Source organism: Vipera ursinii (assembly GCF_947247035.1).
Source record: "Vipera ursinii genome assembly, chromosome: 2".
Classification (NCBI taxonomy): domain Eukaryota; kingdom Metazoa; phylum Chordata; class Lepidosauria; order Squamata; family Viperidae; genus Vipera; species Vipera ursinii.
Window position 1 is genome coordinate 122,209,815 of NC_139513.1, and position 21,262 is coordinate 122,231,076.

The 21,262-nt window shown below is 45.8% G+C and overlaps 2 protein-coding genes across 6 annotated transcripts in view; both read left to right on the plus strand.

Annotated features, from left to right (window-relative positions):
- The window catches only part of EPN3 (epsin 3), a 53,836-nt gene extending 46,218 nt beyond the window's left edge, over nt 1-7,618 (plus strand). For all 5 annotated transcript variants that reach the window (XM_083353923.1, XM_083353926.1, XM_083353927.1 and 2 more), the window contains 2 exons: nt 350-571; nt 1,369-7,618. In XM_083353923.1, coding sequence (XP_083210049.1) covers nt 350-571; nt 1,369-1,691 — 545 coding nt within the window. In that variant the 3' untranslated portion in view covers nt 1,692-7,618. The remainder of the gene's footprint in view (nt 1-349; nt 572-1,368) is intronic.
- A 3,261-nt stretch (nt 7,619-10,879) lies between these two features.
- The window catches only part of SPATA20 (spermatogenesis associated 20), a 59,295-nt gene continuing 48,912 nt past the window's right edge, over nt 10,880-21,262 (plus strand). Inside the window, exon 1 of the mRNA XM_083352720.1 lies at nt 10,880-11,035. Within this exon, the coding sequence (XP_083208846.1) occupies nt 10,941-11,035 (95 nt within the window). The 5' untranslated portion in view covers nt 10,880-10,940. The remainder of the gene's footprint in view (nt 11,036-21,262) is intronic.

A 21,262-nucleotide genomic window follows, 5' to 3' on the forward strand; every position in this document is an offset into this window, starting at 1 on the left:
CTACATTTTTGTAAGAACAATTTTCAAGAATTTCTACCATAGGTCAGAAGACTTCAAGCATACTTCCGCAATTACTGTTAGTATTGATTATTATAATTGCTGGATTTTCTGTATTAAATTCTGGTTTTGCCACTTGGTTAAATTGTTTTATTAACTGGGAATATCCTGGCATGGTGATTGAAGAAAATTCTATAGCATCAGTAAATATATTAAGCAAATATTTTGAAACCATCTATTTCAGAAATGGTTAAATATATAAAAAATAATGAAGAACCAAAAGGAAGTGAGGAACAAGCAATGGGATCATGTGAATACAATAAAATCTCTTCTCTCTATTTCTCACTGGTAGATGTGGATCTATTTGGTGACCTTATTCCAAGCACCACGGAGAATGGAATTCAAAATAAAGATATTTTTGATATTGCAAGTTTAGGAGATTCTTTACCTGATTCAAAGAAGGACAGCAAAACACCAGAGACCTTTCTTGGCCCCAATGCCTCTTCCTTGGTTAACTTGGACTCCTTGGTTACAGTCCCCCAGAGCGTGAAGTCACGAAATCCATTTCTGGCAGGTAGGTTGCATAGGCAGGAACAACAACATGGGATTGTGTACAGGAACCCTATAAACTCTTGTTTGCAGTAATTTTGTGGGACTCAATCCTGTATCTATGTCCTGCCATGCCTTTCTTCTTTGTTCCCCTTTCCACTGAGCTCATTTCTTCATAGGTTTCAATGCTTTCCCCAAAATTCAGAATACCTATATTTGCCTTTGGATGAAATAATGTTTCTGCTTTTGGTTGAGCCCGTTTTTCAATTCTTGAAACCAAATAGCCTTGGAACCTGTGGGAAAATATTGCTCTTCAGAAATACTGATGAGATGCCTTTTCACATATTTCTTATTTGACAATAAAGAAAATGGTGGGCTTTCTTTGGAACCTGTCGGTTTCTTTTGCCGAATCCCTTGATGGTGGGGACAGGGATTAACTTGGTGGAGCAGTGGGCTAATGCCTCCTTAAGTAACACCAGCTGCCTGCAATTAGTGCAGGTTCGCGTCCCACCAGGCTCAAGGTTGACTCAGCCTTCCATCCTTCCGAGGTAGGTAAAATGAGGACCCAGATTGTTGGGGGCAATTAAGCTGACTTTGTAATAATGCCGCTTGGGGTGTGTGTGTGTGTGTGAAAGCCCTAACAAGCAGGCATATACATAGAATGAAGGCTACTGCTAAGCTTGTAAGCCGCCCTGAGTCTTCGGAGAAGGGCGGGATATAAATGGAATTAAAATAAAAATAAATAAATAAAAAAACTTCCTCAATGTCTCACAGTAACTGAAATCAAGATGACTCATGTTTTTCTCTCTTTTTTCCCCCTAGGACTCAGTGCCCCTTCGCCTACCAATCCGTTTAATGTTGATCAGCCCAAACCAACTCTCAATCAGATGCGGACCAACTCCCCAGTGCCTGGTGTTCCTGTGGGGATGCCAATGAACTCTATGACCTACAGCGCTTCTCTCCCTCTTCCACTCAGTAGCATCCCCTCAACAATGACTCTCCCAGCCTCTGTGAGTGCCTTCCCTCAGGCTGGAGCAGGGCCTTTCCCAGAGCTACCTAGCAACTTGCCTCAACCTCTCCTACCACTCTCTGGCTCGATCCCACCACCATTAGCTTCGCAAAGCGGTATGAATCCTTTTCTCTGAGAAGACTTGATCGGTAACATGTGATGTGTCCCTTACTTCTTTCCCAACTGTTGCGGAGGATCTCCTGTGCAAAGCACATTTGTTGTGAAGCAAGCATCTCCCTGGAAGTTCTGATCGAAGAGACTCAGCATGACTCTCCTTGCTCGATGAGATACTGTACAGAAAAAACCGCCACTGTCACGCTGAACACTGTCTATAGTCTGGTGATGGTGGCAGTTGGGACCTCAGCTGACATTGTTTTGGTGGATTACAAAGAAGGTTGGAGGGCAGTTCTGCAGAAGAGCCTTTCTTTTTCTAAGGATCTCTGCTCTCCTGCTTTTATGTTGGCACAAATAGTGAGTCAATTGAACAAAACGAAACAAAAACTCAAGATGACTCCTTCGGTGTGAAGGAAAGAAGTTATTTTATAGCCTGCATGGAAATATGCAAATAATTTGCCGAGGCTTATAGCTCTACTTCCTGCATGGCAGGGGCACGGTCTCATTCCTGGGAATCTTGACAGCTTAGCAAATTTTGCAATGCCATACGCAAGGGGAGAAGATTTTTTTTTCTTTTTTCGCTACAGTCACTTTCACTGGGTTGCCTAAAGGAAATCTCTTATGTTTCCTGCTATTTCCACTCAGTCACATTTTCATCAATGATCTTGCACATCTTTTAGTTTGCTTGTGAGCTTTGGATACTCTGAGATTTAGTGAGGGACCAGTAGGAGCTACGTAGAAGGAAATAATAATATATTTTTTTAAAAAAATAACATGGACAGTCAAACTCAATGCCTGCACTGTGTGGATACAGTGGCAAGAATGTGAATCCATGAAAGGGAGGGAAAATAGAGTTATAAATTCCAGCTTTCTAAAAATACCTTTCCAAACTATGGCTTCTAAATCAAATGTCTTCCCCCCCCCCAAAAAAAAAAGAAAGAAAGAAAGAAAGAAAGAAAGAAAGAAAAAAAAGGCCCCAATCCCAGGCACTCCAAATACATTAAGAGCTGATAGTTCTTCGTGCTCCTTTTTGCTACTCTACTACTGTATATTAAATCTGATATCATTGCTGTTCTGCTTCTAATAGCTTTGATCCAAAGACTTTTTTTTGTGAACTTCTCCGTACAGTACTTATAGAGAGGAACATGATGGACGTTCTGAGTTTCGCTTTGGATGGTCCCTTAGCTACTATCTGACCGCAGACTCTGTTTTCTTAGTGCCTGCCTCTCAGTCTCAAATCCAGTCTGCAAAAGGTGGTACTCAGCAACAGCAAACCCAGTCCAGAACACTTGAATGAACTTTGCGAAGTGCACGAGAAAGCCTGGACTATCTTGCATGGTGGCAAGGGCTTTGTTAGTGTGTTTGGGAACTCTTATCCATGAGAACCTTAATATTGGGCTTGATGGCCTAGATGCCTTTCATTCAAGCTTAGAGTTGCTTTGAACACATTGATATTTGTAACCGTTCAGTGAACCTCTGCCGCCCCCCCCTCTCCCCCAGGTCCTCCTTAGGATATTAATGAATGTGGTATAAACCAGAATGCTAGAATAGTGGTGGTACAGCATAAGCATCCCAGTTACCAGCTGTGTCTTAATTGACTTAATTCACTCAGCATGCCAATACAAGTTACATCTGCAGGGTATGATGACTGGAGCACTAATTCAGCTGCAATGGGAGAGAAATCGGGGCCACCCGTGGAGAGCAGTGCAGGACAATCATTGGGGCTTTTTAAGCCTGTATGTAAACACAATGCAATCACACCAATACAGATTTTCAACCTATATACCACAGAATAATGGGGGTGATGAGAGAGTAAGAGACCAATAAAAAGCCCAAATTGTGCTTGCTAATTTAGAGTGTTTTATGTGCTCCTTTTAAGCGTTTAGTTATAAGCAAGGGGAGGGCTTGAACGAGATTGAAAGAGTAAGCAAGGATGTACACAAAACATTAATCCCCCCCCATCTTTTATTTCTATATATTGCTCCAATTGGAATTGACTTTTGTGCTATCTTTGATCATTGTCAATTCTGAGTTAAAGTAAGGATTTTTGTTTCCATGCTCAAGGAGTAGAGGTTTTTCATCCTATTTGGCCAATCCTAAATAATAATTGCTAGGACAGAAATTTTTGGGGTAGAGGGAGATGAAAAACATTCGGCGTAAACATCCACTGATACAGTAGCATTTTAAGAGAGCCATGGTGATGTCAAAATGACATGTGCACGTCAGACAAAAGAGGCAATTACACAGTTGTGTCATAATGTCGGATACAGGAAAGTAGTGTTGTAACATCACGACACGTGCATTGTCATTGGCCTCCCTCCCTTTATCATGTCCTGTGGATGACTATATCCAAGCAATTGTCAGAAGAGTTGAATGAATTGCTTGTTGTATAGAGCAGAGGTCCCCGACCTTTTGGGCACCAGGGACTGGTTCCGTGGAGAAAGGTTTTTCCATGGACCAGAGAGTGCGTGGTTTGGTGTGCTGCCTGCATCCTGCGGATGGGGCTTTGCTTGTTTGTGAGGACCAGTTGCTGGCATGCCACAGGCCACTACTGGTCCACAGACCGGGGTTTGGGGACCCCTGGTATAGAGAATACAGGTAGTCCTTGACTTAAAGCCAAAATTGAGCCCAACATTTATGTTGCTAAGTAAGACATTTGTTAAGTGAGTTTTGCCCCATTTTACGACTTTTATTGCCACAGTTGTTAAGTGAAACATTGCAGCTGTTAAGTTAATAACCTGGTTGTTAAGTGAATCTGGCTTCCCCATTGGCTTTGTCAGAAGGTCGCAAAAGCTGTTCACATGATCTGGGGACACTGCAACTGTCATAAATATGAGCCAGTTGCCAAGCATCCAAATTTTGGTAATGTGACCATGAGGATGCTGCCATGGTCGTAAGTGTGAAAAATGGTCATAAGTCACGTTTTTCAGTGACGTTGTAACTTTGAACTGTCACTAAATGAACTGTTGTAAGTTGAGGACTATCTGTAGTGTGTTTGATTCTGTTGTGCTACATATTCAAGTAAACACTGAAATAATTCCATGAGAATTAGCCTGGCAAGAGTCCAAGGGTTAATAATAATAATAAAGTTGGAAGGGACCTTGGAGGTCATCTAGTCCAACCCCCTGCTCAGGCAAGAAACCCTATACCGTTTTGGACAAATGGATGTCCAGTCTCTTAAAAACTTCCAGTGTTGGAGATGGCCTTAGTTTACCTGGAGGCAGGTTATTGCTGAAATATTTTTAGTCATCACCGTTCAAAGAACTATCAGTCATTACTGACTTTTTAATATAGGCCTGCAGAATTCCAGACTACAGACATAATTCTGGTTTACCCTGTTAAAACAATAGCAATTAACATTTTTATTGTAAAGAGAAACTTCTCCCTATGTTAACTATAGTTTCTAGCAGCCTCAACCTTGAATGGTAAATTACAAAGAATATTTGGAATATCAGATAGGCCACAGGTTCTCTTCTCTATGTTACAAATGAGCATTACTGGGCTATTTAAGGATAGCTAAAGTTGCTGGATGTCTTGCCAAATTGCCAGCCATAACATATGCAAATTAGTCAACAAGAATATAATTTATGAACATCTGTATATGTTTAAGCTTTTAATAATCATGTCATAGCTAATCCCACCTCAGATGGGAAACCTCAGATCAGGCATGTCAAACTGCCGGCCCGTGGGCCGGATGCATCACACCGAAACTGTGCCCACCCCATTGCTGGCAATGGAGAAAAAGTCCCAATACGTTGCGCGATGTCACATGACGTCGTGAGTTTGACATGCCTGCCTCAGGTGGTATTGTAAATAACTGCTTTTACCAAGAAATAAAATCACTTATCCTGCAAGTCTAATAATGTGTATATTATTAAGCTTACCCGTACTATAAAAATAATTTTTTCCAGTTCCCCAATTGAGAACAAATTTATTGCTTGATAATGAATTTTGATAGAACATTTTTGTTGATAATCATGACTGTGATATCCAGATAGCTGTTTGTGAGAGAATTTGTTTCTTTTGCTCATATGCCCTTTAACTGAATCTATTTTCAAAGTAACCTTTTAATTCAGATAGTCCACTTCAGATGTTGACCTTCCCACTTCTTTTAAATCATTCATATCTGTGAAAGTACACATGACCAATACGGACAGTGGCCTATTTACCTATTTATTTTTTGGCACTCTCACATTATGATATTAGAAAGATATTTTCCACAACTAAAGCTTCCTTGCAAAAGCATCTATCCACTTTGTAAACTAGGTCTGGATTCCACTTAGATTTACATTTGATGATATGAATTTAATAACCCCAAATGAACAAACAAAGATGTAATTTATATTTTACAGTCACAAATATAGTCACTGCATAAAACATGAGCAAGGCTGTGTGTGAAAGGAGTATGTATATTTGGTTCAGTGAACTAGTTCATTCTTTATAATGCTTTGTGACAATATTTCAGATTGGTTCTTTGTTAAAGTTTTTATCACAAATGTTATTCAATGAGTGCTATTTTTCAGCGAATTTCAATTTCAGTCAATAGTAGTTTGCAAAGAGCCAAATAAAATCTCTCTCCCTCTCTGCTACATTGGAAGTTCTTAATCATATTATAATAATTAGGTTGTATTTTGCCCAGTTGTCAAATGTATCTTAAATTCTTTATTCCAAGTGTCAGGAAACCTAAATCAAATCCTTAACAAGCTGTCTTTACTGTTGTCAGATTTCACACTATGACAATAAACATCTACCCAGAAAAGCAACCCCATATTCAGCAACTAGCAAACGGGAAGTTTCAGACCTGACATAACATAAAAGTTACTTTAATGAAGAGATAAATAATGCATAAAAAAAGATTTGTCTGCTGCAGAATCCAGCAATCACACTCTGTTTGGGTGTCACCCAAAGGTTTAAACCACAGACCTTTTCTTGATTTCCCCCCCCCAAGTCCACGGACTTTGGGCCATTCTAGACTAACACTTTGTAGATACCTGTTTCATATTTATGTAACCCATCAGGTCTGAAAATAATAGGTTCTCAATTGGCAGGACATGGAAACAGCTTGCCTTTGACTTTTATAATAATCAGGGTTTTCCCCCCGCCAAGCTCCTAGTCCAGCAGACAGTCCTAGTATTTCATAGAAGTCTCCCATCCAAGTACTAAATAGATCTGATGCTACTTAATTCCAGAGCCCAAAGTTACTTAGGTGCTGCAGTCTAGTTGGACAGCTTGATTTCCAAGCGTGTTGCTTTTTCTATAATGACAATAGATAAAACCTAATTTATATGTATTCTGTGTCCATTCTCTGAAACTTCACAAAAACTATATAGTACTTGGTTCTATTGGCATTCCTGCTTTCATAAAAGAAGATAATCTGTCTAGTTACTAATGGTATTCACTGCCAAAAGATGAGATTTCATCACCAACTGAAATGGCCTTTACAGGTAAAGATTCTGCTGCTCTCATGCCTTGCTTCTTGGCTTTCCAGAGACAGTGACATGTCACTGGAAGACATATGACAGGAGAGGCCTTTGATTTTTCTTACATTGCTTTGGTGTCACAAATGTTGCACAATCTTGAGCCCTGAAGACGTGTTGAAATGTAATTCCAATGGTGATATGCCTTGGAAAGTATAGTACTGGTATGTCATATCTGAGAGACACCAAGGCCGGTCTGTGTTAACAAATTAAGAGCAAAGTTTTGGTGTACATTAGGATGAGATGCTCATTCTGCTAAGAACTGGCAAATTTTGTCAGGTATTTTCAGAATGTTAATAGCCATTTCTCCAGCCACTGTGTTTTCCTTTCCCATCTACTCTACTAAAAACATTATTTTAGATCATTTTTAAAGATCTGTTTTAACCCAGCTTTTAGCACAATTCGTTAGCTTACAGAGAAAAAAATGTATTAAAAACTAATTGTAAAAAGCTGCCTAAATAAAATGAATTTATACCTATAAAAGTCAGTTGCCTCAGTATCTTAAACCTGCTGTCTTACGTGCACTTACAAAAAATAAGCTATTGAATATAATGGTGTATTTTGAAGCAGACGTGCACGTCAGTCATTTCAGTATTCAAAGCTCTTTACTGGCAGAATTCTGGATCTGAAGCAGTAGCAGAAAGTGACTGCCATGCCAAATACAGGACTCCATATTTCTAATCATTCATTCTAGAGCAGACAGGAATTAAAGGCTTATAAAATCTGAAACAAAACATGCATGAAAAGTGGATTGGGAAGAGCAAATTTGCAGGACTCCAAAAGCTGCCTCAATTCAACTTTCAACGTCCCTCATTTCTACTTCACCCAAGCTACGTTTCAACAGTTACGTCAGAAACAATATTCACGCAATTCATGCCACTTAATTAACAAGTTACTAATTTATTTTCATGATTATCTTTCTGAAATTGTTTTTCTTAACTGTAGAAATAAATCATTGTTCAAAAAGGCACAGAGCAAAATTTTAAATTACAGTATTTTTATTACATCATCTCTTGCACAATGAATATTTGAGATTTAAGAAAAGCTATATGGTTGCCCAACTCACTCTCTGACTCCAGGAAGCTTACAAAGATAAAAACCCAATATAAAAACAATAAAAAAGGAGTAACTTCCCTACCCACCCTTTCGACAACAGTCAAATGAGCCATTTGATGAACTCCATCCCATTCTGGGTTCCCTACGCCCATTGGCAAAATCAGATCTTTGGAGCCTTGCAAAAGAGTATCAAAGTGAGGGCCAATTTTATCTTTGTGGGGACAATGTTCCACAGGGAGGCAGCCACCATGGAGAAAGCCCTTCTTGGTCCTGCTAGTTGGACCTCCTTAGGAGATCCATAGCATTCCCTGCCTTCCTGCTCTGGTGGGTCATGTGGATGTGACAGGGAAAAGACGATCCTTCAATTAACCTGGTCCCAAGCTATGTAGGACTTCGAAGATGCCACAAGCCCTTTCCCATTGCATCACTTTTCAAGCATTATATCATAACCTCATTTTGCTTTTAATGTAGTGGACTGATTACATCACTAGAAGCTGGTTCTGAGCATGCCTCCTTTTCTTTTAGATTTTAATCTGAAGTTTAAACCTAAGTGTATTTATGTGAAGAAACCAATTATGGACTTTAACTTGATAAGATCAGCAGGCAAGGGAGTCCTGTGGTTTCTGCTTCTATAATTGCTGAGTCGAAGAGCAAGAGCTTTTCCGGCTGGAATGAAAGGAAATATATTTTGGTTGAGCTCAAACATCATACTCATGTTTTAAGAAAAGGTCGCAAAGACTGGGTCTATACATTTGAAACGAATGGATTAATACAATCAAATCTGTATTTTGAATCTGGACAGGAGAAACACCACAGCTCAGTAATAGCTTTTCAGATACATGGTTTCAGGTTTTATCCACCTGCTCAAATGCTATCTCCAGTAAAAGGTCAGAAAAAGCTGTCCTTTAACATTTTTACCTCTTAGCAATACCGAGACAGAGGTGAAAGCCTTGCAGAGGATCTCTGAATCTTTTCTAAAAGACACCCTCCTGCAGCACCAGGATGAGACCTAGCTGACCCGGACAGCTATTCTCACCCAGAAAAGTCGGCCTAAGCCCTAAATGGACAATTACTGTAGTTTGATCCGAGACTAAATGCGTGGCGATCTTACACAAGTTGGCGTAGCCTACAAAAAGATACAAGGAATTTGTACACCTAAAGGATGCTTAAGGATTGGCTTCCTTGCGGGAGACCAGGGGCTCCCTGCCTTGAAATTCACAGACTGACCTGTTAGAAAACGGCTCGGCCCACGTGCACTATGTCTCTTCAATGTGCGTGTGTGCGTGCCTTCAACTGGACCAGTCTCTAGTTTTCTTAGCAACCTTTTGGGGAAGTGCTTGCCACGGCCTGCCGCCTAGGGCTGAAAGAGTGACTAGCCTAGAACTACCCAGCTGGCTTTCAGCCTGAGGCAGGACTAGATCTCACCGTCTCAAGGTTTCAAGCCTGATGGCTTAAGCCACTACACTGCAAATTAGCCTCTGCAATATAGGTATCCAGTTTGTTTCAAGTCCTTAAAGAGATGGGCGTACCAGACCATCTTATTTGTCTCTTGAGAAACCTATATGCGGACCAAGAAGCAACAGTGAGAACTGGACAAGGAACCACTGATTGGTTCAAAATTGGGAAAGGAGTCCGGCAAGGCTGTATACTGTCGCCTTGCCTATTTAACTTATATGTAGAGCACATAATGAGAAAGGCAGGGCTAGATGAATCAAAAGTTGGAATTAAGATTGCCGGAAGAAACATCAACAACCTAAGATATGCAGATGATACCACTCTAATGGCAGAAAGTAAAGAGGAACTAAAGAGCCTCTTGTTGCGAGTGAAGAAGGAGAGTGCAAAACTTGGGTTGAAACTAAACATTAAGAAAACCAAGATCATGGCATCTGGCCCTCTCAATTCCTGGCAAATAGATGGGGAAGAAATTGAGGTAGTGACAGATTTTATTTTCCTGGGCTGCAGATGGGGACTGTAGCCAAGAAATTAAAAGACGCTTGCTCCTTGGGAGGAAAGCAATGGCAAATCTAGACAGCACACTAAAAAGCAGAGACATCACCCTGCCAACAAAAGTGCGTATAGTCAAGGCTATGGTCTTCCCAGTTGCAATGTATGGCTGTGAAAGTTGGACCATAAGAAAGGCTGAGCGCCAAAGAATTGAAGCCTTTGAACTCTGGTGCTGGAGAAGACTCCTGCGAGTTCCTTGGACTGCAAGGCGATCAAACCGGTCAGTCCTAGAGGAGATCAACCCTGACTGCTCTTTAGAAGGCCAGATCCTGAAGCTAAAACTCAAGTACTTTGGCCACCTAATGAGAAGGAAGGACTCACTGGAGAAGAGCCTAATGCTGGGAAAGATTGAGGGCAAGAGAAGAAGGGGATGACAGAGAATGAGGTGGCTGGATGGAGTCACTGAAGCTGTAGGCGTGAGCTTAAATGGACTCCAGAAGATGGTAGAGGACAGGAAGGCCTGGAGGAACATTGTCCATAGGGTCACGATGGGTCGGAGACGACTTCACAACTAACAACAACAACAACGTCAGGGAGAGCCGATCCTCTCTCGCTCACCCTGTCTTTTCTCTGTCTTGTTCTGCTGAAACACCCTTCCCCTTTCTGAAACCGATGTCAAAACAGAGTTACACCCCTTCCGTGACGCTGGAACACAGCTGTGAAAATCTGGGGAGGGACTCCAATGCGCGTCCCGCTTCTGACGAGAGCCGGTGCTTCCTTTTGACTAGGCCCCGATGATCTCCGCCCCCGTCGCGCTCTGGCGGCGCACGAGCTGTGCCCTGCTGCTCCGCCGCCGGCCCGGGCACAAGCGGAGCCCCTGGACGCGCAGGTATCGGGGCCGCGCCGCAGAACCAAGAAGCGGCTCTCCCTCGTCGCCCCAAGTCCTCGGCCTCTGGCGGGTTTTCATTGGTCCGGGCAAGCTCACGTGCTTGCGGTGTTTACACGCGGATTTTTTTGTGGGGTGGGAGGAACAGATCCGGGAGGGGAAATCGGGATTTCTCTCCGGCCACGGAGGAAAGCCGCGTGTCTTTTGACTCCGCGTTCATTTGACTGGGGCAGGGGTCGGCAACCTCGGCTCTTTTATGACTCGTGGACTTCAACTCCCAGAATTCCTGAGCCAGCTGTGCTGGCTCAGGAATTCTGGGAGTTGAAGTCCACGAGTCATAAAAGAGCCGAGGTTGCCGACCCCTGGCACTGGGGCAACTACTCCGTCGGTGCCGGTTCTTCTTAAACTGCGTAACGTTCGCTCGACCTGGAAGAGATTCCATCTCTTCTGTTGCCGTTGAGGAGACTCTGAGAAGGCGTGGCCTAGTTTTGATCCAACCCGGGGGGGGTGGGTGGGTGGGGGCCTGACGAGGCTTGATCTTGGCCGTTGGCATGGCTGCAGCAATAGCTGCTTCCTACTTCCGAAACCTCGTGGATTGAGGTGTCCCGTAATGGTATGCGTAAATCCAGCGGCACGTGAAGAGCAAAGGGACCCGCGTGCGCTCTCTAGGAAAAAGCCTTACAGGGCACGAACTGCCAACTTTTTTTTTCTCTCTGGCACGCTGATCCGCTAGGAAGCAGACTCGGGTTCTCCGCCTGCCCGTTCGGGTTACCCTGATACGACTAGCTTTTTCAGGCCAATGTTGATTTTGGAGAACAGTGAAATTGTTTTTCCTCCCATTGTTGTTGATCATTACGTTTTTGTTACATCCTTATTGGGGTTTACTCCCCCTGTCTGAGCAAGCCATCCATTATGGAGATTGATGAAGCTTTAAAGGGTTGAATCAGTGTAGGGCAGGGGTCTTCAAACTTGGCCCTTTTATGACTTGTGGACTTCAACTCCCAGAATTCCTCAGCCAGCGTATGCTGGCTGAGGAATTCTGGGAGTTGAAGTCCACAAGTCATAAAAGGGCCAAGTTTGAAGACCCCTGGTGTAGGGTCTGAAAAGGAAATCTTTACCCTATATTTCTTAAAATCTATTACAGGAGAAACCTGGGATATAAATGCTGTAAATAAGAATCAGTATTTAACATAACTGATTTTTATTTAGAGCATGTATATCCTAGATTATACCACTATGAATAATAACTGATAAGTTATGATGACTTAAAGCCTAATACATAATAATACATAATACTCATTTGTACTCAACTAGTATAATTGTGTGAGCTGGAGAAAAATTCAAGTTGTAGTCAAACACATCTAGAAGGTGTCAAGGTGGGAATACTGACATATAAACTAAAGAGTATATTTGTGTAGAATATTGTGCATCCCAAGAGCTCCCTAAAATAAGTATTTTCTTTGGCTCTGAGAGATTCATGGCGTCACATGCAATGCATGCATACATGCATACTTAACCAAAGCTCGTTCCTTTGCTCAAATTGCAAAGGAGGAAGGGTTAAAAGGGTCTCTTCCCACCCTTGTCTGCTTTTCTCCTAATATCTAGCATTTGTAGCCACTCTTTTTTTCCTCAAGTCCTTTTTCCCATAAGGGACATTGCCTGCAGTCCCAGCATTAGGCCAGAGCTTTCCCATAATGGTATGCATAAATTCAGTGGGAGGTGAAGAGCAAAGGGACCTGTGTACATTCTGTAGGAAAAGTATAAAGGGCACGAACTCCCAGCTTCCTTTTCTCTGGCACACTGATCCACTAGGAAGCAGACTGGAATTAACTTTTGGTAGTAACATTAGGCCACAGCATCAGATACCTTGATTTCTGCAGTGAAAAGAATCTTTGGCTCCTGGGCCTGATGGATCAAGGATGCTAAACAAATTAGCGATAGTAGCAACATCAAGGGAGGAGTTAACCCCTTTGACTTCCAGGGGTGTTTACTCAACAGGAGTGATGCATTCAAGACTCTTGGATGACAACAGAAAGCTCGAGGATTGTAATCTGCCCATCGCTTCTAAAGAAAAATCTGAGTGACATTTTGAGAGATCTGTGGTGAAATTGAAATATATATTTCAAATCTATGGGCTCAAGACTAAAGTTGTATAAAATGCCTTACACAGATATACTCTAAAAGTGATAAATAATTTATCTGAACATGGGACAGAAGAGAACTCAGCCAGCCAAAATTCCTAGTCACATGTTTATGCAGCAAAAAAGGCAGATTCTATTATATAGTGTGTGTAAGAGAGAAAGTGTAAAAAAACAGAAATAGTAAAAATAGTATAGTGCTATGAGACCACTGATATGGAAAATCACAAGCTGATTTACAATATGTAAAAATATCTCCTACTGAGTATTTTCCAGGGGTCTTGGTTCAATACAGCACTTACTTCAGTGAATCCTTACTGCTAGTGATCCATGTTACATTCTGGAATGTGGGTGGAGTCAGGGCTAGTTTGAAAATCCTCAGCTTGAATATGTCAACCCTCCCAGGTAAACCCAGACAAGAAAAGCGACTAGAAGAACTAATTCTACTTTATTGTAAGGCTACATTAACAGAATCTTGCAAGAGTCTGAAGGTACAAACTTACCACTTTTGAGCCACTTGTAACTGATCAATTAGGGTAGGTCCATCCTATTTTTCTCTCCCTGACTGTTAAGCCACTGGAAGCTCCTGCCTTTCTTGTCTGATCGTTTCCTGGACAGCATCTCAACTTCTCAATCCCCAAGGTCAGTGGTGGCGAACCTATGGCATGGGTGCCAGAGGCGGCACTCAGAGCCCTCTCTGTGGGCTCCCGCACCATTTCCCGGAGGTGGCAACTGTCCCTCTTCAACCAGCCGCCTGTTAATTCACCGAGATCCCATGTGGCTGAATGTATCCTGGCACGGCTGGTTTCCCTCCCTCCCACCCATCCTGTCCCTCCTGGCCTCCCATGCTCTCCTTTTCCCAGGCACAACCCACTGCATCACCTCCTCAGCTTTTGGCTGACCATCCATCTCAGGGGTGGCTTCTTTGAACTGCTGGTGACGGGCTGCAGAGCCCCAGAGTGTGCCGGTTGAGGGCCGGCAGGCTGTGGCTACTGACGGACACCATTGGCCCCCATGCACTCACTGGCCTCTGTGTACGGGGGCCAATGGTGTCAGGCAGTAGCTTCCCCAGCCCTTGCCTTGCCCCATGGCAATGGCACCCCCACCCTGCCTCACCTCACCCCACAGGATGAGTCTCTTGCCTACCACCCCACCTGTTGTGATTCAGGGTCAGCCTGTGGGTTCGGCAGTTGGGTCAGAGGAATCAGAGGAGGAGGGGGGTGTTGAAGACGTTGAGGGGGTTGAAGATCTTGCTGATGATAGCCCTCAGGCAGGCCCCTCCCACTTGGTCACCATGGAGACCCAGCTGTGTGAGCCTGACAGTGTGGATGAAGATGACCCACAGCTGGCCCTGTTCAAGGACGCCCGACGCAGGAGGCAGTCAAGTAGGAGTAAACAGAGGAAGGCTGTGGGGCTTCTCAGAAGGAGGCAGAGAGAGGCCACGCCCTGAACTCTTTATAAAGGGAATGTTTGGGGAGGGCTGGTTTGCTGAAAGCAACCGCTCAGATAGTGTTTCAAAGCTCCTGTATCTTGGTACGTGTCTTGTTTGTTTTTTGTAGTAATAAATTTGGCAGACGTCATTCCAGCCTCTTGCCGTTTATAAAGGGGTTGCCTTTTCTGCAGGGCCGGTAGCAGGCTGGTACAGAACAGTTTGCTTTCAGCCTCCCACCCCTTACTAATATTATGGAGCAGCTACGTGCTGAGAATGCCCAGCTCACCCAGCAACTCACATTGCTGGCAGCTCAGGTGGCTCAACTGCAAGCTCAGGTTCATGCTGCACCCCCACCATCACCCCCACCCAGGAGAAAATGCCAAGTTGCAATGCCGGATAAATTTACAGGCACTCCAGAACTGTTTCCTGCTTTCCTAGGACAATGCCAGCTCTTTATCAGCATGAGAGCAGCTGATTTCCCCACTGACCGGGATAAGGTGGGGTTTGTGTTAAGCCTTCTTTCAGGTGATGCAGCTCGTTGGGGCACGCCTCTGCTGGCTCAACCTAGCCCATTGTTGGACAACTTTGTGGGGTTTTGTGATTATATGCGTCTGATGTATGAGGACCCTATTAAGACGCAGGCTGCTACTCGACGCCTGAAAGCTCTGAGGCAGGGTCAACGCCCCCTACAGGGCTATATCAGCGATTTTCGGCTGCTTAGCCAGGATTCCGCCTGGAATGAGGCTGCGCTTGTGGATGCCTTCCAGGATGGATTGTCGGAGGAGATGTTGGATGAGCTGGCCCGTGTGGATATTCCCTCAGACCTGAATGGGCTGATCCATCTCTGCCTGCGGATCGATGCTCAGTTGCAGCAGCGAAGGAGTCGCCGTGCCACCCCACAGACCCCTGCAGCCCCTGTTGTGCGTGAGCCTCCAGTTCAAAGGGAGGAGCCAATGGAGCTGGGTGCCGCCAGGTCTCGTCTATCGGTGACTGAAATGAATAGACGACGATCGGGGGGGTTGTGTTTTTACTGTGGGGACCCTGGGCATTTGGCTGCTTTTTGCCCAAAGAAGTGACAGCGGGCATCAGTGACCGAGCCTGCCCCGAGAAAGTCCCCTACTTTTCTGTCGGGAAACGCCCCGAGCCCGATCTAGACGGTGTGATAGATCGGGCGTTCCACAACAACACTGAGCAATGTCTTTCCGATGCTGCCTGTGGACCTCCACGGCATTTGATTTTGGAGGCACGTCTGATCCTTCCTGGCAAGCCAGAGGGGATTCCAGTCCATGCCTTAATTGACTCTGGGGCCACCACAAATTTTATGGACTCAGCATTTTTGGCCAAATGGGCTGTTCCCCAGTGCCCGGTGGATCCGCCCATGTTAGTGGAGACTATCGATGGTCGAGTGCTCCTGTCTGGGCCTATTACGGCCGCCACGCAACCATTATGTATGGCCATCAGTTCCCATGTGGAGGCCATCCAGTTCTATATCACCTCAGATCTGCATTTCCCCGTGGTCCTGGGACTGGCGTGGCTCCGGGCGCATGACCCACAGATCTATTGGTCACAGAACGTGGTCACCTTCACAAGCTTGCAGTGCGTGGACCACTCCCGCCATATTTGTGCCGGCCAGGTGGAGGGTTCCCCAGGGGTTTCCTTGCCTCCTGAACTGTCTGACTTTGCTGATGTGTTCAGCGAGACAGAGGCGGATCAATTACCCCCACACAGGCCCTATGACTGCCCCATTGATTTAGTCCCTGATGCGCCTCTCCCAGTGGGGCGTTTGTACTCCATGTCGGACCCCGAGTTGGCTGCATTGCGGGACTTTCTGGAGAAGAATTTGGCCCGCGGTTTCATCCGGCCCTCATCCTCGCCAGTGTCTGCACCCGTGCTCTTCGTCAAGAAGTCGGGCGAATTACGGCTTTGCTGCGATTATAGGAAACTTAACGCCATCACGGTGCGCAATCATTACCCGCTGCCCCTCATCCCCGAACTCTTGGACCGACTCCGGGAGGCTACGATTTTCACGAAACTGGACCTGCGTGGAGCTTACAACCTCGTCAGGGTTCGGCCGGGTGATGAGTGGAAGACGGCGTTTGGTACTCGCTATGGACATTTTGAGTACACGGTGATGCCGTTTGGCCTGACCAATGCCCCCGCCGTGTTTCAGCATTTCATGAATGACATTTTCCGGGATTTGTTGGATCAGTTTGTCGTGATCTACTTGGATGACATCCTGATCTACTCCCCGTCGTGTGAGGTGCACCATCAGCATCTCCATCAGGTCCTGCAGCGACTCCGAGAACATCGGCTGTTTGCCAAGTTGGAGAAGTGCCAGTTCTACCGGGTGACCATCGATTTCCTGGCTCACCGCATTTCTCCTGAGGGCATCGCCATGGAGCCGAGTAAGGTTGAGTCTTTGCAGAGTTGGCAACCCCCGCGTCGCGTGAAGGATGTTCAGCGACTTCTTGGGTTCACCAACTATTACCGAACTTTCATCCCTGGGTTTGCTGCCTTGACAGCCCCCCTCACCCGGCTCCTGCAGAAGAAGACTCGGTTCCAGTGGAACGCTCCAGAACAACAGGCTTTCCAGATTTTGAAGGAAGCCTTCATGAAGGAGCCCATCTTGAAGCATCCTGACCCGCAACGGCCGTTTGTCGTGGAGGCGGACGCCTCTGACATTGCCATTGGGGCGGTGTTACTCCAGGCAACGACGCCCAGCGGTACCCTCTTCCCTTGCACGTACCATTCACAAAAACTGAACCCTTCGGAGCGCAATTATACAATCTGGGAGAAGGAGCTGCTGGCCATCAAAGCAGCGTTCGAGGCTTGGAGGCATCATCTGGAGGGAGCACGGCATCAAATCGAGGTCCGGACGGACCATAAGAATTTGGAAGGCCTGCAGACCGCTCGGAATTTGAACCAACGCCAGATCCGGTGGTCTCTTTTCTTTGCGAGGTTTGACTTCCGGGTTCGGTACATACCTAGTGGGCACAATCAAAGAGCGGATGCTCTGTCCAGGAAGTCTGAATATTCCCGAGTGGAAGACAAGCTTCTGCCCAGGACAGTGATCCCCGTCGAGTCTTTTGCTGCGGTGCGGGAGCCGGTTGATATACGGGCTCGGATCCGGGAGGCACAGCAGCAGGAGGTGTGGGTGGCTCAGCGGAAGGAGGAGGTGGGGCCATATTCTCCTTGGACGGTCACGGATGGACTCTTGTATTATCGTGACCTGCTCTACGTTCTGGGAGGGCCACTCAGGGGACTCATCCTCAGCCAGTGTCACGATAACCCGGCGGCGGGGCATTTTGGCCTGTTCAAGACCCTGAACCTGGTCTCCCGTACCTTCTGGTGGCCCCGAGTCCGACACGACGTCCAGTCCTATGTTACCTCCTGCATCCCATGCAGGCAGGCCAAGTCAGCGACAGGGGCCCCGCCTGGATTACTGCAGCCTTTGCCAACACCCAAAAGACCCTGGGGGGCTGTGTCCATGGACTTTCTGATGGATTTACCCCCATCCTCTGGTTTTACGACAGAGTATGTGGTGGTGGACATGCTGACCAAGACATGCTGACAGAGTATGTGGTGGTGGACATGCTGACAGGCGCACTTCATCCCCTGTTGCGGCTTACCGTCAGCCCGCGCCACTAGTCGTATGTTCATTCAGCAGGTGTTTTGGCTGCATGGCCTCCCTGATAGAGTCGTCTCTGATAGGGGGCCCAGTTTACAGCCCGCTTCTGGCAGGAGTTGATGCATGCGTTGGATATCAAGATTTGCCTCTCGTCCGCGCATCATCCTCAAACTGACGGGGGAACCGAGAAGGTCATTGGTATCCTGGAACAATATCTGCGCTGCTACGTCAATCTGCAGCAAAATAATTGGGTGGACTATCTCGCCATAGCTGAGTTTGCATTTAACAATTTGCAGCACACCTCCACACAGATGACACCGTTCTTGGCCAATGTGGGATATCACCCCCGGTTCTTCCCCCTTTCTCCCGTGGACTCACCGGAGCCGGCAGCGAACGACTTCATGGCAGAGTTACAGGCGATCCATCGATTGGTGCGACGTCAGTTAGAGAAGGCCAAGGCCGATTACAAAAGGTTTGCTGATCGGTCAAGACGGGATACGCCTCCACTATCGGTGGGAGATCTCTGGTTGTCCACCAGGAACCTACCGTCAACACGGCCGGTGAGAAAGTTAGATCACCGATATTTAGGACCGTTACCAGTCGAGGCTGTCATCAATCCGGTCGCCTATCGCTTAACTCTGCCACGTTCCCTGCGCGTGCACCCAGTCTTTCATCGGTCTCTGTTGGTCCCCGAGCAACCGGCCTGTCCACTCCGCCGAGCGGAACCTCCCCCATCAGGACCTCGTGATGGAGGCAGCACCCCCGAGTACGAGGTCTCCAGCATCAGGGATTCCCGTTGGCTGAAAGGTCGTTTCCAGTACCTGATTGAATGGAAAGGTTATGGACCAGAGGACTTCACCTGGGAAGATGCAACCACCGTCCATGCCCCTGCGTTGGTGACCGCTTTTCATGAACAATTTCCATCCCGACCGCATCCGGATCGGCAGACCCGGGGGAAGGGCCCTGCGGTGCGGGATAGTGTTGTGATTCAGGGTCAGCCTGTGGGTTCGGCAGTTGGGTCGGACGAATCGGAGGAGGAGGGGGGTGTTGAAGACCTTGCTGAGGGGGTTGAAGATCTTGCTGATGATAGCCCTCAGGCAGGCCCCTCCCACTTGGTCACCATGGAGACCCAGCTGTGTGAGCCTGACAGTGTGGATGAAGATGACCCACAGCTGGCCCTGTTCAAGGACGCCCGATGCAGGAGGCAGTCAAGTAGGAGTAAACAGAGGAAGGCTGTGGGGCTTCTCAGAAGGAGGCAGAGAGAGGCCACGCCCTGAACTCTTTATAAAGGGAATGTTTGGGGAGGGCTGGTTTGCCGAAAGCAACCACTCAGATAGTGTTTCAAAGCTCCTGTATCTTGGTACGTGTCTTGTTTGTTTTTTGTAGTAATAAATTTGGCAGACGTCATTCCAGCCTCTTGCCGTTTATAAAGGGGTTGCCTTTTCTGCAGGGCCGGTAGCAGGCTGGTACAGAACACCACCTGCCATAGACCTCCTGGATCTCCCCCAACCCTGCCCATCCCCAACAGGTGTCCCTCCCCACGAGCAACATTGAGGTGGCCACACCCACCTTGGCCACACCCACCCAATCTTCCATGATCACAGCCACACACACCCAGTGGGCCACGCCCACCTGGCACCCAGCGATAAATAAGTGGGTTTTGGTTTGCAGTTTGGGCACTCGGTCTCTAAAAGGTTTGGCACCACTGCCCAAGGTCATCCACACATTTCATTACAGATGTGGATTAGTAATGATGGTAGAAACAGGCAAGGGTCTTTGAAGAGGGTGCAAGAGAGGCTGCTCTATCACGGTTTTGAAGTGTGGTAGTTTTGAATTCTTAGAAAAGAGTAAAGTATTTTTTATCTTACCTATGTTTAATGAGAGGCTTTTTTCTAAGCATCCAAGGAATGCTTAGGAATAGCAGATATTTGAATATAAAAGACCTCTGGACCTCCCAAAATGGAACGAAGATTGATATTATCATTGAGTTTAATTAAATATCTTCTATTTATTGTGGTGCTGGTTGATCTTGGGCCTCACTTGCAGTTTCATGAGGTGTACATTTATTGATTTATATTTATATCCCATCTTTAATACTCTTTAAAATACGTTATGGTGGCAAACACACATTTTTATTATTATTATTGTTGTTTTGTTAACAACAACAACAATAAAATTGGAAGGGACTTGGAGGTCATCTAGTCCAACTCCCTGCTCAGGCAGGAAGCACTATACCATTTCAGACAAATGGCTGTCCAGTCTCTTCTTAAAAACTTCCAGTGTTGGAGAATTCACTGCTTCTGGAGGCAGGTTGTTCCACTGATTAATTGTTCTGTCAGAAAATTTCTCCCTAGTTCTAGGTTGCTTCTCTCTTTGGTTACGGTAGTTTCCATCCATTGCTTCTTGTCCCGCCTTCAGGTGCTTTGGAGAATAGTTTGACTCCCTCTTCTTTGTGGCAGCCCCTGAGATATTGGAACACTGCTATCATTTCATCCCTCACCTTTCTCTTCATTAAACTACACATACCCAATTCCAGCAACCGTTCCCTATATGTTTTAGCCTCCAGTCCCCTAATCATCTTTGTTGCTCTTCTCTGTACTCTTTCTAGAGTCTCAACATCTTTTTACATTGTAGTGACCAAAACTGGATGCAATATTCCAAGTGTGGCCTTACCAAGGCATTGTAAAGTGGTTTTAACACTTCACGTGATCTTGATTCTATCCCTCTGTTAATGCAGCCTAGCACTGTGTTGGCTTTTTTGGCAGCTGCAGCACACTGCTGGCTCATATTTAAGTGATTGTCCACTAGGATTCCAAGATCCCTCTCACAGTTGCTACTATTGAGCAAGGTGCCACCTGTACTATGCCTGTTTTTCCGGGTTAAATGTAGAACCTTACCTTTTTCACTTTGAATATCATTTTGTTAGATAGCGCCCAATGTTCAAGTCTGTCAAGATCCTTCTGTATCTTAACCTATCTTCTGGAGTATAGGCTATTCCTGCCAGCTTGGTGTTGTCTGCAAATTTGATGAGT